Source organism: Prenolepis imparis, unplaced genomic scaffold (assembly GCF_030444845.1).
Source record: "Prenolepis imparis isolate NDT839.2.m4 unplaced genomic scaffold, iyPreImpa1.0 SCAF_4, whole genome shotgun sequence".
NCBI classification, from domain to species: domain Eukaryota; kingdom Metazoa; phylum Arthropoda; class Insecta; order Hymenoptera; family Formicidae; genus Prenolepis; species Prenolepis imparis.
This window is the reverse complement of record NW_028141162.1, coordinates 14,532,630-14,551,348: the sequence shown is the minus strand read 5'-3', so window position 1 is coordinate 14,551,348 and position 18,719 is coordinate 14,532,630. Positions and strand designations below refer to the sequence as shown.

The 18,719-nt window shown below is 31.2% G+C and overlaps 1 protein-coding gene across 1 annotated transcript; it reads left to right on the top strand.

Moving 5' to 3' along the window:
* Window positions 1–1,080: 1,080 nt before the first annotated feature.
* Window positions 1,081–11,703, top strand: LOC145935576 (cell adhesion molecule 1). Its single transcript, XM_083037064.1, has 6 exons — window positions 1,081–1,391; window positions 6,235–6,452; window positions 9,778–9,910; window positions 10,245–10,378; window positions 10,645–10,846; window positions 11,194–11,703. The coding sequence occupies exons 1-6, from the start codon at window positions 1,325–1,327 to the stop codon at window positions 11,304–11,306; spliced, it is 867 nt and encodes a 288-aa protein (XP_082893190.1). The 5' UTR covers window positions 1,081–1,324; the 3' UTR covers window positions 11,307–11,703.
* The last annotated feature ends 7,016 nt before the right edge of the window (window positions 11,704–18,719 follow it).

Sequence of the window (18,719 nt, the reverse complement as noted above, 5' to 3'; positions counted from 1 at the left end):
AAAAAAAATGTAAGATTAATAAAAAAATTCTTTTTATATACTAATATGTATGCTATATATGTATATCTATATTCTTTTATATATATTCTTATATATATATTCTTCTATTATATATTCTTCTTGCATATATTCTTTTATTAATCTTACATTTCTTTTATTTCTATATATACAGAATATATCACCTAAATAAGTGTTACAAGCTGTTTTCTTCGCTATTGCTAAAAATATAAACTTGAATTTTTTCCATTAAATAGGACAAGGCACCTGAAAATTTGATGAAAAAAAATGTTAGGAATCCTTGAAAGGTAAAACGGGGAGATTCCCTAATTTTTTAAATAGGATAGAGCAGTATAAATCTTTAAATATTCGAATAGCTCTTATTATATATCAAACCTGATAAATATGATCAAGTTTAATAATAAGAGCTATTCGAATATATTTAAAGATTTATACTCCGTTCTATTTAAAAAAATAAGGGAGTTCCTCGTTTTATCCTCAAGATTTTTTTTCATCTCAAGCGCTTTGTCCTATTTAAATAAAAAAATTCAAGTTTATATATCTAGCAATGGTGGAGAAAACAGTTTGCAACACTTTACGTGGGACATTCTGTACATTTCTATTCTTATCCGAGAATTTGATACATATATATATACACATACAAATGAGATAATTGTTTTTCTATACATTTCATTTTTTCAGGAAAAGATGTGAATATAAGAATTTGTAAGAATTTCCCTAATTTTCCCGATTATATTATTCATCACAAAAATAATTAAAATGAATAGATATAGAAAGAGAAAGAGTTCGAGAAATTTATCGAAGTTAATTTCCATTTTCGGACATTGAAGATTTACGGACCGCTCATGAATAATGTCTCGCTCATTTTTTACGCAATGGTCAACGATATTCTTTATTTAAATGAAATCGATGTATTTTCGTTGGGGGCGATTGCACGCAAAATCCTTAATAAGGCACGGCATTCTTTAATAATGCGAAAGGCCGTCTCGTGCGGGCGCCGCGACGTCACGCGTCATCGTCTCGCGTCGCTCCCTGTGGTCGTCGGGGAAGAGGGAGGAGGTCAGGTCGGTCGAACGGGAGCGGGTCGGTCGAACGATCGAAAGACCCCGCTCCACGGCTCAGTTGTAGCGCCGACACCCGGCATACACGAAGTCGCGTCGTAGTTTTAAAGGCACACTCTGTACAAACGTAGACACGCACGCCTCTTTCTTCCGTACCTCCGCCTCGCCTCGCCTCGCTACGTAGTGAGCAACAGATATTAACGTGCACGTTGTAGAAGCGAAAACCCGACCTGTAGAAAGCGAAAATGCAACGTCCGGCCGCCGATTACTGGAGAAAAATCCTCCTTGTGTATATTTTGCAATTATTTCCATGTAAGTGACGTTTCCACGCGCTCGCGTGCTCTCCCTCTCGCGCTCCTTTCATCCCTCCGAATAACACCACATCGACATGACACCTCCCTTTTACACGCGTATCCCGCCTTCCCTGTGTGTGTATGTATACCCTCTTTCTTCGTCCTTTGTGTCTTTGTGTCGAGGACTCGTTGTTACAAGGGATGATCCCACTGCAACCGGGTGAAATTCGTCGGCGGATGCCGCTCATCGTCGGGCGTGAACTCGTCGTTCGACCCGGGCCGCGTTCAAGAGCAACCCTTTCGTTTGAGATCACGTATCGTCTGTTGATTTGCCCATTGATTTCATTTTTTCTGGATAAAAATTTTATTGGACGCCATCTTTCTTCGCCCTTTCTTATTTTCGGCATCCTTTTGACCATTTAACATTAAATGTCTTGAACGTCAAAGTTATTTTTGATTGAACGCTTGATATCTGCTTAATATTAAATGAAGAAGAATTAAGGTTCTGTAACAAAAATGATTTGTATATTTATATTGCGAGAATTATTGCGTATTTTTATTTTTATCCTTCTGTTATTGATATGTGTCGATATTTTTGAAAAAGAATCGACAGCGAATCGATCAACACGTCCGCGTATATAAAAATTTCTTCCGGCGAAGTTTAAAACCATTTTGGAGGATGGGTCTTAATTGTGTGTAAAAATAATTATATCTTTATTTTAAAACAAGAAAGAGTTATGCTCGACGGAACTCTACTTTCGAATTTTTAGAATCATGATGTTTTATCGTAAGAAGTCGATCTATACATATAATTATTTTGCATAACTTATAACACTACATTCACTCTAAAAAAATGGACACTATGTTTCGCTAGTTGTTGCATTGTTTCAGTGACGACCATTGGATGCTGCAACTTATTCCTTTTACATTTCAACACTCTATGACAATATTATACATTTTGCACTTTGTAATATGTTATACATGTCTCAGCTTAATTGTTCAATGTATCCCAACGTGTTTCCATAATGAAGAATAATTCTACGCCATGTTTCATGGGACATTTTCCGGAGTGTATATGAAGCAACACCGCACACATAAATAATTCATCGTTTGTTTGATATTATATACATTTCGATTAGTCATCGTGAGAACAACATGAATCTAAACAATGTATTTGTTCAGATAAGTTTGCATCATTTCTCTTAAATATAAATATAACATATTGCTTTCAAAATTTGGGATTAAATGTAGGTAATAATATTAAAGGCGAGAGAATAGCGTTACGCTGACTTATGTTGTTTTCAAAGTGCCTAATCTCTTTCTACAATAAATAACAATTACAAAAAGAAAACACTTGAGAAAAGAAGTGATAAGTTGCAATAAATTTTGTTTACTATACATTTAAAAAATTTAGTATGTCATGACTTAAAATGTTATTTTTTTGTCTCACAGACATTTAATATCAGAAAAATGGCATACTTGCGCGCTTTTTTAATGTAACATTGAATAAAACATAATATAAACTTCTTTATTTCAGGAACATAAACGTTTCTATTATTCATACCACCCACGTAGAATTACTACAATGTACTACATTCGATACAAATCCTCAATGGCCTCCACACACACATATACGTCAATACGATATATGAACGAAACTCGAACACACATTCAGTCACTTCAACGTAATTTCACCAAACTATTTCTGAATACATAAGCTATATTCGTGACTTATTATCACGTGTTTCATGGCAATTGCTTTGATCGTAAATGTTTTTGTCACGAAATGCGATAAAATCAAGACAATTCTCATGATAGATTGACGTAACTCAATCCGACCTAGTTTATACAGACTGAAGCAATGTGCATAGTAAATATAAATGAATTCATTATAAGTAGACTGAATAAGAACGTAGAATGGAAATCGATTAATGCAATAATTTTCTCTTTTTTTCTTTTGGGAGGGAAATTTTTCTCTATTAAAACCGAAACCGATAAACGTGTTTCATTAGTCAAATAAACGATTCTAAATATAAATTAAATAAATCGATAATACATTACGAAATAACGTTTTGTCAAACGTTTTGGTCATGGTAGAAACTTTGTAACAAGTCAGTTACCGCGAAACTAGAACTACATTTGCCCGATATGGACGGTAATGTTATAGGAAATGCTGCTTCCCGAAATTCCAACGAACAAAAGCTCTTGACACTGATTTAGCGTTATCTTAATCGTTAATCACGAAAATTCAACTCTGCGAAATTCTACAATTCGCTAATTCTTTGCAATGATTTGATCACGATTCTCGATATAATCGCTGATTATTATCCGGATTTTATATAATAAGTCGGAAATAGTTTCGCAATGTCTTGCTAATCGCGTAAACTCTTATTGTTAGAATTATTAACGATTAAGAAACTTGGTAAATCTTTTATTCATTTAACTTCAAAAGTTGTCAATTTTTTTTCTTTTATAGAATTAAAATTATTTAGAGAGAAAGAGAGAGACAGAGAAAATAAAAAAATTGTAAAGAAAAAATATATATATGTTATATACATTTAAATATTTAAATATTATTATTTTTTTTTAATTTTGGAGTACATAATAAGTAAAATTATGCAATAGTACAGATAATGGATGATATGTATAAAAAAAAACACAAAAAATCATATTTAAGATTAAAATACTTATGTTCATGAAAAAGCTGACAACTGAAAAGTTTAAAATTTAAGGCAATTTTACAATCTGATAAATGTAATGTGTATGAAACAAAAAAATATATGCTAAGAGATATATAGATATTTCTGGTTTAAATTAATTAGCCATCAGAAATACAATACATTAAATTCATCGAGAATTTAATTGAATCAAAAAGGCCAATAAATCGGTTTAATTGGAACAGCTGAAAATGCGGTCGCTTTTTCGGTCATTCAAATAGCGCAACTTTAAGAGCAATTGTGTCAGAAACCAATTATCCGACTATTTATCGATCCAATTATATTTATATAAAGGTTTACCTTAATATCGCGATATTTACATAAGAGAAATGTCAGCTTTAACTATAATAAATTGAATATTCTTAAGATTTTCTCATGACATTTAGAAAAGAATTGAAATATGTTACTGTCCTACTATGTTGTGCATTATATTCTTGCTAAACTATCATGATATTCTTTCTTCCAGAATGAAAGCTTTAGTAGAAAGCTTTACTTTCAGTCTTGACATAATGCGCTCTCAATTGCTTTTACACGAAAATCAGAAGCGAGAGAATAATATAAGCCATATTCTTTTTATAAAATATGTAGTGAAAAACAATAGCGCTTATATAAAAATTTTTAGTGTAAAATTTAGTTACTTTAAACTTTAAACATAAAAAAGGTATTATTTTACGTTCTTAATATACCAAAGTAAAATTATCATTATATATATATCTTTTAAAAAAAAATATATATATATATATATAATCTCTTAAATTTATTATCGATTTATTTTCTCTCTTTATAATCTATTATTGATTTATATTACTATTTCGCGCAACGTAACATCACGTATAGAAGGCCGATCAATTCTAATTGCGAAGAATTCGTAATGACATAATGTTAGTCGTTCAGCTTTAAGCGTTCGTTGAAATATTACTGGACACACGCGCAGAAAATTGCATGCCATTAGCATTATCTGGCGACACGATCGACCTCGATAATCCTTGAAAATACGTTTCTCATCTCGAAACGTCTCGAAATAATGTACGATGCGTGCGGCAGTAACGCGGCGCTTTCATTCTGATCGATACAGTAACACCTCCCAGCAACAGGGCAGACCGCCACAAGTAGTTACGGTAGGCCGAAGGCCCTCCATTCTTCCCGCCTCGCTAAATTAATCCGTTCTCTGTCAGCTCGTTGTCGCATCAATGCCATTTGATCGAATGAAAATCGAACGCAACGTCGATCTCAGCAACGTTTAATCGACACATGCCAGATAGCGCAATTTGATATTTTATTGTTATATTTTATTTCATATACACATATATGCAGTTTTGCGAAAATAATATGATAACTTGAAATAAAATATAACTTTTTTAATAAAATATCACAGAAATTCTTAATTCTTCGCATTTTATTTTATTCATAAATTTCTGATCAATTTAAAACTCATCCTTTTCTTATAGAAATGTTGAAGTGTTAATAATTCTATAGCTATAAACGATTTAGATCTAAGAATCTTTATAAATTAAACTTTATGGATGCAAAAATGTGACGGAAATTTTGTATGTATATCTTGAAATGTTTTATTGAATTTTTGATATAAAGTTTACTTGAGATTTAGTTACACGCATTAAAGACATCTCATATGTTATTTAATATAGGTTTGTGGGTTACGATATTCTTCAAAGTTAGCTCAATACGTACTCGAACTGTCGCATAATTCATAGAATACGTAGAATATATCCAATAACGATTTTATGATTTTATAAAAATCTTGTTATTATATATACGATAATTTTTCAACGCGTATCTTAATATATATATTTGTAAGATTCCAATATTCTTTAATCCATAAAGTATACAGTCAAGACAAATGATAAATGATAATATAAAATAAAAATATGCAAATAACTAAATCTCTATCGTAAAATTTAATTAAGTATGTACAACAATATAGAAATATATTTAAACTTTTGATCTTTTGATAGATATTCGCATTGTCATCAATATAAAAACATGAATTAAACATAAAATCTCGTCACGTTTCCACAATCCTTGTCAGTGCAATCTCGTAATAATATTTAGCTCAACGTTTACTCACGTCAATTGTCAGAATTACACGATAGTATATACTAACGTGATATGTTCCACGATTTCCAGACACGACGTTGGCAGAGCACATGAAGGTCCAGTTGATTGCGCCGCAGTACATAACGCTTGACGGTACAGCTACCTTGTTCTGCAACCATACTGTCTCGGACGACTTGCTGCACAAAATAGAATTTATGAAGGGTGAGAAGAGAATATTTCAGTATATAAAGGAAAGAAATCCGCCGTATATCGAAACGCCAGCACATTTAGAAGGCGCCAAGCTAGAGGTAAGCGAAAAATAATACACGAAGGATTACGATTTTTAAGACACATATTTTGTTAATGCACAAACTCGTGAAAACTTCTTTTTATTCTATTTTTTATATATTTTTTTAAATATTATATTTGCCATTATTTTTTCAACAGGCGCGTGAATTATCAAACTAATGACAGAATTAATAAAAGAAAGATAAATAACAATGTAACTTTTATTTCCACGCGATAAGAGAAATTGTATAATGTTTGAATAAATTTTACAGTGCATTAGCAAAAAGTCTAATGGTTGATTTCATCAACATAAGTTAACTTTATGCCTAGTTTATCTGATTCTTTATTACTCATAAATATCTTGGATATTGTTATACTCGGTATATTTATTAATAATTATAGACTAAGTCCATAATTATCTCAAAGGCATATCTCGCATCATAATAGGCATGTAGGTTTAATAACACTTTTGCATAAAGTTTACGCCAAATTTGCACGACCGAAACTGATGTGCATCGACCTTTGCATCTCAATTCATCCGTAGTTAAATATATCCACGTCTATATTATCGTTTAAAACATGAATATTTGAAAAGTTCCTATCTTTGTAACGGAAGTCGAATTTGTCTTAATAGGATTCCAACAACTTAAACAATCGCATATTCTGATGATTCAATTTTTTTTCGCAATACGATTTTAATATAAATGATTTTTAAGTTATCGTTCTAAACAAAGTGAAAACAAGTTTTCCCAAATATATTTTAAATTCTTTTCCTTAGATCTCTCCATAAAAGGTATTACTTGATTTTGAACTTATTTTAATTTTTATGGCTCATTATCCACTTAAAAAAAATAGACATCCTGTCGTATCTCATTTTTGTTTTATTAAGATTTTAAATTTCATAATTACATAATGCAGTAATATTTTATTTCAAAAGTTTAATAGATTTATTAAATTAATAATAAATCCTACTTCCTCTCAATTTATTAAGTATTAAATATATTTTGTATGTGCATGTATATATTTTATTTTTTGTTATATCATATTCTTGTTTATGTAATAAAACGATGTCCTTTTTTAACCTATCGTCTGACATTATGTGATGGGGACACACAGGTGTAAATACATATAATTTACATATCCATCGCGTCGGTACGATCTATAAGAAAAACTCTCCGTTGTAAACAAAAGTCCAAAAATAACTAGAACGCCCTCGATAAGACTTACGCTGGATATCCAGAGTCCTCCCCTATCTTTCACTATGATTAATGATTAAACGAGCAAGGTAAACGCATTTACCCAAGGCGTAGCTTTTATGTGTCGACACAAAGCAAAGCTATTTATGTACGTGTGCACTTTATGTCACATAAAATACCTCCCCCAACAACATCGAGACGCAACGCGTGAAAGCGCAATTTCCTTCGTAAATTTTTTTTGATCCCCAAGCGATGGAAACGTAGTGCAGATAGGTGATCTATTAAAAAAAAAGAGAGAGAGAGAGAGAGAGAGAGAGAGAGAGAGAGAGAGAGAAAGATAGAGAGAGAAGATAAAGTAAAGAAGAAAATCAATACTTGCGCTAGCCCATATGTGTGAAACATAATGTCACGAAGACGAATGCTTGTTAGGGCTATAGAGCTGACATATACATAAATAATGAGGCTATTCGTAACAAAAATAGAACATTCATTTTACGAGTTTTTCAGACTTCTGACGGACGAGTGTAAGTGTCAAAAATGTGTTTCACGCTTTTTTTTTTGCAAGAAACTTGGTCTTTTTATCTATTTCTTTCTCTATTTTTGTTCTCTTCGCCGAAAATACAGATCAATTGACAAGTTACATGCTATTCTCTTTTCTATAAATATTTGTATCTCTGGAGACAGTTTCACTTTTTCTTCTTTTTCTTCTGTGTTTTATTTTCTAATTTTCTATCTCAATTTCCGTGAAAACTTTCAAGAATTGATGTAACCGATAACATGTTTCATGTATAAACTATCGGAACTCTTCAAATCTGTCAATATCCGATACTGACAACAAAGAGTTGCGACTTTCCCACAAAGTTTATTTTGAGCTATCTTATAAGATAATTATATGTTATGAAAAATCTAGATAAACACGTGACAAATAGAAATGATTAGGTCTGGAAATGATAGGAATGATTAGATCTAACAATAAGCTAATAACGAAATTAAGTGTTAATGTAACAGAAACTTCTAATGTCATCTCAATAATATTACTACCATTGAATAAGTGATAATAATATCAAGATTGATATAAATGATCTATTTGAATTCTCTTTTTAAATCTTAATTTTGTAATTTAAAAAAATTTTCTTTCTATAATATAAATATTCATCTTTTTGACACTCCAAAGCAGCGATTAATTATGTAAAAAGCGTACACAGTTTCGATAGAGATGATTTATATATAACAAGATCAACAAAGTGTCAGAGCAAGGATTAAATTATACAAAGTGCTCTGTTTGAATCTCTAGCATTTCAAAGCGTTTCTTGTCATTCATGCATCCACTCGATGTAATTGAAACGGCTAGATGAAAGGAATACAAGTGACAAATCCTAACAAAACAAGTTCGTAAAAAGATACTTGCTGCCTTTATTCCAATTTCAATTATACGAGGGCAATTTGAAAAATTCGTGGCCTGGCTAATAGAGATTAATGCTGCATTTAAAATTTTGGTGATAAAGTCACATTTGTCTTATAAACAACTTTAAAGTTTTAAGATGATCTCTCAGTTTTTTGTAAACAGCTGTCTAAATATTATTTCAGTGTATTTTTTCAAAGGTGAAAAAATTTCTTTATGGCAATTGTTCACAAATAATAAACTGAAAGATATTTTGAGGATCTTGAAGAATCGGACTTCTGGGATGAAATAAACGCACTGGAGTATTGCTGAATAAAGTACATTGAAGTTCAGGGAGATTATTGAGATATAAAAATATTTTTGAAAAAAAGAAACCGGTCTTCTTTATTATCAAACCGCGAAATTTTCAAATTGCCCTTGTATAATATATACTTTATTAAATTATCAAATTTGACTTACTTATTATAAAAGTTTTTCTTGAAAGCAAAAGGGTGGCACATATGTATATAGCAAAAAAACCGATATAAATCTGTTTCATTTTCTTTTGTGCAAATAACAACTTTTCTTTGTTTGATTATTAAATTTAAAGGAAGAAAGAAACTGCAAATTTGAAAAACCACGCGTCTCGTAATTAATTTGAATATATAATTTACGTATTTAAGTTGCAGAATTTGTCACTTGTATACTTTTGAATCTAAAAGTTGTCTATCTCGATTAAACTGCTACAATATCGTTATTCTTTGATAGTATTCGAAAAATGGCACGACAATCAAACTGCACAATGTACGTTTCGAAGCTTCCGGTTCTTATACCTGCGAGGTCACTATGACAACGCCCATTTATACCGCGGGTGCTGATCCCGTAGAGATGAAAGTGATATGTGAGTAAAAATATTGATTCTACGCAAAAATAAAATTATAAAATTATGTATCTCATTGCGAATGATATTAATCATTATAATCTTGGAATTATGTTATTTTTAATAAATAACTTAGCTAGATATGATATTGATATTGATTTAAGCTTGATATTGATATTGAAATTAATAAATTTTTAAGATGGAAATTATTTCACATCTGATAGAACTTGTGTGTGTATGTGTGCGCGAATTAAAATAAATCTGAATATTAAAATATAACTGTAAGTGTTAATAATATTATTAGATATAAAATTGCATCGAGTCTTTTTAATATATTTTTTATAATTTCTTCTAGATCCACAGAATGCGAATCCTAAGATTACATTTCAAAAGAGCATGTACGTGGTTGGCGAAAGCCTGGAGGCAAATTGTACCTCTTCGGCCGCACACCCAGTTCCTTATATAACATGGTTTATAAATGGCAAAGAGGTAAAGGATAATAGAAGTTAAAATATAAAAATTTATACTATAGATATTATATTCAAAATCCGATATTAATATAAATAGTACTTGTAATTGTAATTTGATAATTTTTTTAATTATAAATGAACACCATTTTTTACTTCTTAATAAATTTTTGAAAAAGAGAACTTTTGATTGTGTGAATTGAATGATAACTATTACACTTAAATTGTCAAAAATTTTTAGAAAGATCTTTCACAAAAGTGTAATTTTCCGATTACTGATTTTGCCAGGTGGATATTACTTTAGTGAATCACTATCCGCATACGCATCATAAGAACTATCTCATGTCCGCTACCGCCAGATTGAAGGTGGAAGTTTCCGCATTGCATGCCGGGGAAAATGGACTTTTGGAGATCAGCTGTCGGGCAACGATACCCGCTTTTCCCATGCAACATGAGCGATTTGCCGATATTAGGAAAAAGGCGGTGTCGGGTAAGTTTTATAACGAAAAAATATATCAAAAAAATATCAGCGTCTATAAACTTTTGGTGCATATGACATAGTAACAAATTTTTATCCAAATATAATATATGTCCAATTTTTTATAATATAAGAACGATCATATATAGAGATAGGTCTAAAATTACTTTAATAAAAAAGCGACGTTATCTTAAATAAAGATTGACATGCATTTCAGTTATGAAACTATTTTCTGAAATTTTGTATCTCTGCGCTTAGCTCATAATTAGGCATGTAAGCCTCAAAACTATTTTATATTATTTCCTGTAATTTATTAACGATACGATAAATTTTTTTTTGTACGTGGAACTTGTTTTCAGTGCAAATTATACCAGCGCCGGATGTGACGTCTTCCGCGGCGATTCTCATACGAGAACTAACGCTATCTACAATATTGTGCATACTAAGTGCGATGCACAAGTTTATTCCTTAATAAAAGTCAATTGCTCTAGGATAATTTGGCTGTAACATACTTAATCGTAAGGATATTAAGGCGATGAACATAAGATCGAACAATCACAATGTCTTCCTTCGATATATCGAAATACACACGGGGGCAGCGGTTTTATTGTCTTTGCAGAAATTTTGTAAACTCATAGACGCGGCTTCTTCGTGCGCAACTATTTTCGATTATTGCTTATAACGAGCGTCGTCTGTCTCGCGAAACATATCAATTCTCATGAGAAGTAATGTCCGAATATTCGGCAGGTGTGTCGGAAAGCTATGTCTCTTCCTTTCGTATACGAGCATATCTACTTATTAATACAAAACATATCGAATTTCTAAATTTTTATTTGAAGCATGAAATATTAGTAATAACGATCTATGTGGAAATAGTATTTTCGCGATGCGAAATTATCTTTCTCTCATATCAAACAAAAAATTTGATGTTTGATATATACAATAATATATATAAATATATATTATATTATATATTGTTGAATTAATTAATGTATTATTTAAAGAAACAGAGTTTATTCCACTTGAAAGTGAAATATGGCTTTATTGTTAAATACATGTGATTTGATCTATAATAATGTTATTGAGATACTCTTATATCACTGTTGTAAATTGTAAATTTATATCTTACTTTGAAAAACGATATAGTTTTCCGATACGCGTAGTATAACATTTCATCTAGTCTCGCCTCGCCGCTGGGGAAATACAATGTTTTTTAAGCTAGCAAATGCATTCTTGTTATTGTGCGCGTATTTCAATAAAAACCATGCAAAAAACGTGATCATAAAAAACGCTTTAAAATTCCGTTGAATCAGTTTAACAAGATTAGAACAAAAAAAAAAATCATTTTTCGATATCAATTTCTCATTATTCCTTAATAGATCTATCTCTACGAGAATAATATTTTCTCAGTGTTTAATCCATTACGATTATAATGAAAATAGAGTTCATTTTAATACTTAATTCGTATCACGCGCAAAACAACTTATTTCTGTTATATATACGACCCGTTTCACGATGTTCGATAATATCGATGAAATCAACTTTCTGACAATAATTTAGAAAAATGACAACTTTTTTGCGCGTAAAATAGAGCATAAACATTAGATCAAACGTCCATCGTCATTTTATCATTAATTCAGAGCCTTTGTGCTCCGTAGAAAACTTTATACATATTAAGAAATTTAAAGCAAAAATGGCATAAGTCAAGTACAGTATTTATATTTAGATCCCTTACTTGCGTTAATATTAAAATATCTTTATATATAAACTGTTTTCTACTTTAATAAATTATTATTTTATATAATAAATTATGTAACAATACAACGAGCTACACAAGTTAGAACTATAAATATACTTGCTTAAGCCATTTTTACTTTCGTTTCTTGATATATATATATCACGTATAATAATAAACTAAAGAATATCAATGAAACGGGACGATGATTATGTGTCACTTTACAACTTTCTCCAGTGTATTTTAATAAATAGGCAGCTTGAAGAACACTGCGGCAGCGGCTTGGCATTTAGAAAACTTGAAGAGTCTAGAAGTAATTAAAGGCACTCGAGTTGGAGTTTGGTCAATGCGACTGAAATTTATCCGAGTCATTTATTAGACCTAATTTGATAGACAATCTAATCTCTATTATTTCTTTCTTGTAATTAAAGAAATAACGCGTTACATTAATTTTATTCGAACCGATTGAAACTGACGAATTGGCCAACCTCTGATTCGATCATCTGAGAAATAGAAGTAGCGATTACATGGTCGTTGTGCTTGCGGCCAACTTTTTGACACTATTGTGTGGGCGCGTTACTTGTCGATACGATATTTAAAACTTGATGCGATACCATCTTTTATATCACTGAACGATTTTTTACGATTAAATATGAGATTATCTTTTATCTGCGTCTACAGCTCCTCTCGCGTTATCAAATCTTAATCCTCTCTCTTTGCTATTGGTACCTGTAATAAATTACCAGCAACTTTGAATAGCCGCGTATTGGCTACAGTTTAATAGCATGTTGATGACTATTTAAGCTGGTAATATTTTGAAACGCTAAGAGTTACAAGGGATTATATTAATGAGTGTTATATTAGAGTGAACGCAAAAGACGTTTTCCGAGGTTTTAGTACATATACTAATCTAATCTTGATCGCGTTAGGATAATCGCTGGAAAAAGATGAATCATTGTCTCTGTTTAGAGGCTAATCTTTAAAAAACGTAGCTTCAGATTGATTCTTACGAATATAAGTCTGTAGTTTAATTAGAAATAGATGCTCACGCGAGATTAGATACCTTTTGGATTACAATTAAAAAAAAAAATATAAAAAAATTACACACTTCTAAAAAAAATTAATTAATCATTATTATAGTTAGGAAAGAGGAAACGTTTTAGGGAACAACATTAAATATGCAGTGCTTTATAGACTAAAAAATATATTTATGATTAATAAATTTTTACGCATATTTCAGATTGCAACTATTTGCTAAAATTGAGATAACTAATTCAATTGCGTGCAAATTCTTACATGCTTTCAAACTTGTAGTAAAATAAATATACTACTTTTTAATTTTTATTATATTTATAACGTATAAGAGCAAGCATCAATCGTCTAACTAAGCAAAGTTTGAAAGCTTAGTAACGATATTTTAATTCAAAAGTGCCTTTTCATATTATCTGCAAATTAGAAAATATCTCAAGCAGATTTCACTCTGCCAGGTGATATTCTTTGCTTAGGAAGCAAATATTGAGAATTGACGTCGTCTTTTCAACGATCTCATTCTTTCGAATAAAGCTACTTCGTCTTTAGCGTTCGCTTTAATATATTGAAAGCTCAAAAGATTTATTATAACGCAAATGTAATGTAAATTTGTTGTTTCTGACTATACTCTCTACATAAAATTATTTTGAAGTTTTGGTATGATTTTATTTGTTTATATGGAAAAAATATATTCAAATAGTACCACGATATAGATTTATAGATGTAAAATTATTTTTCATCTTTCCTAAAAGAAAATGATAATTTTGTCACTAAGGAGATTTTTTATAGCGTTTTTCTAAAGAAACAATATATAATTAATTTTTATTTTGAGAATGGAAAACGCAGAGAAGTATAGTTAGAAAGAACAGACCTGACATGACATAAGCGGAAAACAAAAGTCGACGGAGCGTAGCACAGAAAATGGAAGATCTCGCTAAGCTTTTACGACGACTCGCACGCGATGTTTCTCGCAGTGGTCGTCCTAATATCCTATATCTGTCCGATTTCCCTGGTGACCGGCGACGAAACAAGCATGTCGCCGAGAAAGCTTACGACCGACGAAGTGGCGGTGCGCATCGTCGGCGGGGAGATCACCAGCATCAAGAATTATCCATTTATCGTACGCGTGCGACGCGCCCATTTTAGCCCCTTAACTTTTAACCTTTAAGGAACGTCGGTATTTCCATAACGCATGATTCGTACCTAACGAATGTGCGTAAGTAGTGCAACTGTGACATTGAAAAACGAGACAGTTGCACAATGAGTCGGGACGAAAGCGTTTTGCGTAACGTTTTATATCAGTTTTGACATTATAAAAGACTAATGACATTTGCGTTAAGCATTTTCAGCTTGATTTCAGCTATTTTTATTTAATCTTCTTTTAATGCTTTTTCATATAGAATAGTATTTTAAACGATATTCCAATTTTAATGATTCGAAATAAATGATATGACGATAACATAAAAAGTTTTGATTGACGTATCTCGGTTTCGAGCAAATACGTTCACATAAAGGTCGTTTAAAGAAGTTAATGTCGATTTTATTTCGAGATTTCTATTATTATAAAGTGGTAACATGGTCAGATTTTTATTGTGTAATGATGTCTCTGTTTTTCGCAGTTTAGTTTACTCGTTTATGCACATTTGATAGGTACTGATGGTCTACTGATGTACCTTAAGCGCTCCTGTTAATTAAAGAAATTAACATCAATGCTCGCAAGGCTTTCGAGACATTCCGAAACCTTAATTTCCAAATAATCAAGCATTGCCTTAGGAGACATAAACGTTAGAAGAAGGATCAAGTATGCAATAGAATATTGCATTATTTAAATATTTTTTAAGAAAATAAAATACTTAAATTAAATATATTTCTGAAAAAGTTTACAAAAATTTTATTAAATAATTCTTTTATTAACATTAAGAGAGAGAATATATTTACTAATAAATAAACATAAGAAGTATTAAAAGAAAAAAAACGGATTAAATTATCTTTTTGAATAAAGTTTTAGCAAATAATTTATTACCAGCAAGCGAGAGTTTAAAAGCAAGAGTTTAATATTTGACGTACATGAAAAAATTAATAAATACGTCATGAAATTGAGGTTCGAATAGTCTCGAGCATGCTCTGCGCTGGCATTCGCGTAAGGTCAGAAAGGTTGAAAGGGCAACCGATTCGATTCGGACTCGGTGAATCCGAATTTCTCAAAGTCAATTCCTCTTAGGTCTCGGTCCAACGCCGACACTTTAGCCACTCGTGCGGAGGCACTTACGTCGCCTGTAGGTTCGTCCTGTCCGCCGCTCACTGCATGGTCAGGTGCGTGTCATATAAGACTGCGTTTCGCATTTCGCGCTATGTGTATATCGCGAAAAGTGGTGTGGTCTTTTCTTTCCCTCTTTCTCTAGCCGGGGCTTTATAATACTCGCTATCACAATTTGTTCACTCTCTCTCTCTCTCTTTATACATTCTTTAATGCAATCTCTAATCCTTGGATGTATAAGTAAGATGCAATGTTTAATTAAAGGGTATAATAGTGTGGAATTCTCCCTCGAGGGAGGGAGAACCCTGAAATGCATCTTAGGATTAAAACACAGTGATTTCCTCTGAAGCAACGGAATAAAATAAGAGGATTTCGTGTAAAAAATTTCCGGTATAAACAAAAACGTACACTAAAAGATAATAATAATGCACACTAAATCTCTGAGCTTTATTCTTTGTTGATATTGACTGCGATCTTTTTTAATTTAGTGCAATTAAAATGTCGATCTCATGTTCTTGCTTATTTGCTTATAATATGTGTAAAGAATATGTGTACATAATTAGGGGCTATGCAATTTGTTGTCTCAATTTCTAAAGGCTTACGTGGCCAACTATAATTAGGAAACACTGCCATATCGTACAGCGAATTTGTAATCTTTTCGTGCTTTCCTGTGATATAGTTTACAAATTTGAAGGAATTAACATATATTTGCTTTATTATAATAATATTAATTTTAATATAATATTAATCTCTTTTTCGAAAGGCCTTACGTACTTGCATTTTGAGAAAATTAAAAAATAAAGCATGCATATCATATAATATATGTATTAAAATTTTACACATTAAATTTTTAATTAAAAATTAAAAATTAAATTATAAGAGCATTTTTTCTCATTCCTCTTGAGCTGTACAAAATCACATAAATTTTAAATAAACTTTAAGCTCCGTGAAAATAACACGAAAAGATGTAAATTATAATTGTTTTAATTAAATATGAGAAAGATCAAGTGTGAATTCTTGATTCTTATGCATTGTTCGATCAAGAACACTTTACACAAACACACATACGCACACATATATTTCTATCACTTATTTCTTATTTAAAATTTCATTTTTACACAATAAAACTTTCTTGATAAATTAAGGAATAGAGCTTTCGCTTTCAACTTTTTAAAAGACTGAGAAGATTGTCTCAGTTTTCATTATATAATTAATCCTTAAACATGCGCGAAACTATCTATGTTATCTAAATCTTTTTAGGAACTTAAAATAAGTTTTACGATATGAAAGAATCATGAAAGAAATCTTTTGTCTGGGGTATACTGAGGTATACATTTAGGTATTCTCTCAGCAATATAATTACATGTATTTATAAAGCGAATTGAACGCCCTGGTAAGACATTTTAGTTACACCACGTTATATGAGGTATTAGTAGCCGTATTTAATCTCCTTGCTACTGCAGATGTATGTGTAAAATACATGTTTGTCAACGAGAAAGCGAGGCTTGTGTTTGATACGAAGACGTGTCTTGTAAGGTAAAATTCGCTACCATTTGTGAAAAATTAAGCAAGAAGAAATATTTAAAATTTGCAGTAATCTACTTTGAAAATACTTTGTAATATGTTTCAGAAGAGAGAGCCTCTTTCTCACTAAGACATATTTATATTTACACATTTTATTGCAGAGAAATAAATTTGAGCAACGATTGTGTATAATGTGTAAGTCTCAAATATATTCACGGATGGTAGCCAATTTGTATCATGTATACAAACTCTATGTAAAACATTTGTGAATTTATATTTTCGCTACTAAATGGAACTCTCCTTTAAACTATATAGCAACGGGGGATGAACAGGATTGGAGAAAGAATCGAATAAGTATATAATGATCGGGTATAAGAATAATTGCCTGTTGACAACCGAGATATCTATTATAGAATGATATTTGATTCAGCCTATCAGTCCTACTCATTCGTCGTAATTATATCTCGTTTATTTCTGACTGTGAGTAGTGATGTGCTGTCTAGAGTATATATTTCACGAGTAACGAGAAGGTTAGCGGCACTAGATCCTAAAGGCAATGATGTCTGCGTCACGGTATCTATCTGTATATCGATTAGCTGTGTACTAGCGGTGATATACTACAATTTGCGTGAGCGTAATTTCTGTTTTACGAGTCAGCTCGGCCGCCCGTGATTGTACGTAGGAAAAATTGGGGCACACTCAAAAACGATAAGTTAGATGGAATATTTAAAAAAAGAAAGAACAAGTTGAAGAAATACACAGTAATTACATTCAAAATAATTTTAATAGATATATTCTCTAATATTAACTCTTTTGTAGCCACAAAAGTCAAAGTTTATATATATATTCTATTCCCTATTCTTATTAATTATTAAGGATGAATTTATGAAGAGAAGAGTTTATAAAGAGCAGTTATCTAATGCGATTATATAATTACTCATTTTTAACTTTGTTTAATTATTTTTATTTGCTATTCAAAGTTATTAATACAGAGAGCGCCGACTCCCTCATTAATTGCTTACAAATATAGATGAATTGCTTATTTTCTGTATCAGGAAAAAATTGTGTTACCATAATTTTTTTGATCTTTCATTAAATATATATGGTAATGAGAGAATATTGTTAATTTCTTGAAAAAGAGGAAAAGAGAGAGAGAATCGTTTTGTCGTCATATTTTGCGTTTGATTGTGCCTCAATTTTTCTTACCGCTCTGATGTTTAGGTAAGACAAAGATGTATAATGAACTTGTTGTTGTGTTTAAAGACGGTTGTTCGACGGCACGTGGATAGCGGAAAATCCACGCCAATTCTATGTAATCGCCGGTGCGACCTACGTGTATT

Coding starts and splice junctions, on each gene's coding strand:
- LOC145935576 (XM_083037064.1), top strand. CDS start 1,325: ATGCAACGTCCGGCCGCCGATTACTGGAGAAAAATCCTCCTTGTGTAT. Junction 10,379..10,644: donor GGTTTATAAATGGCAAAGAG/GTAAAGGATAAT, acceptor TGATTTTGCCAG/GTGGATATTACTTTAGTGAA. Junction 10,847..11,193: donor TAGGAAAAAGGCGGTGTCGG/GTAAGTTTTATA, acceptor ACTTGTTTTCAG/TGCAAATTATACCAGCGCCG.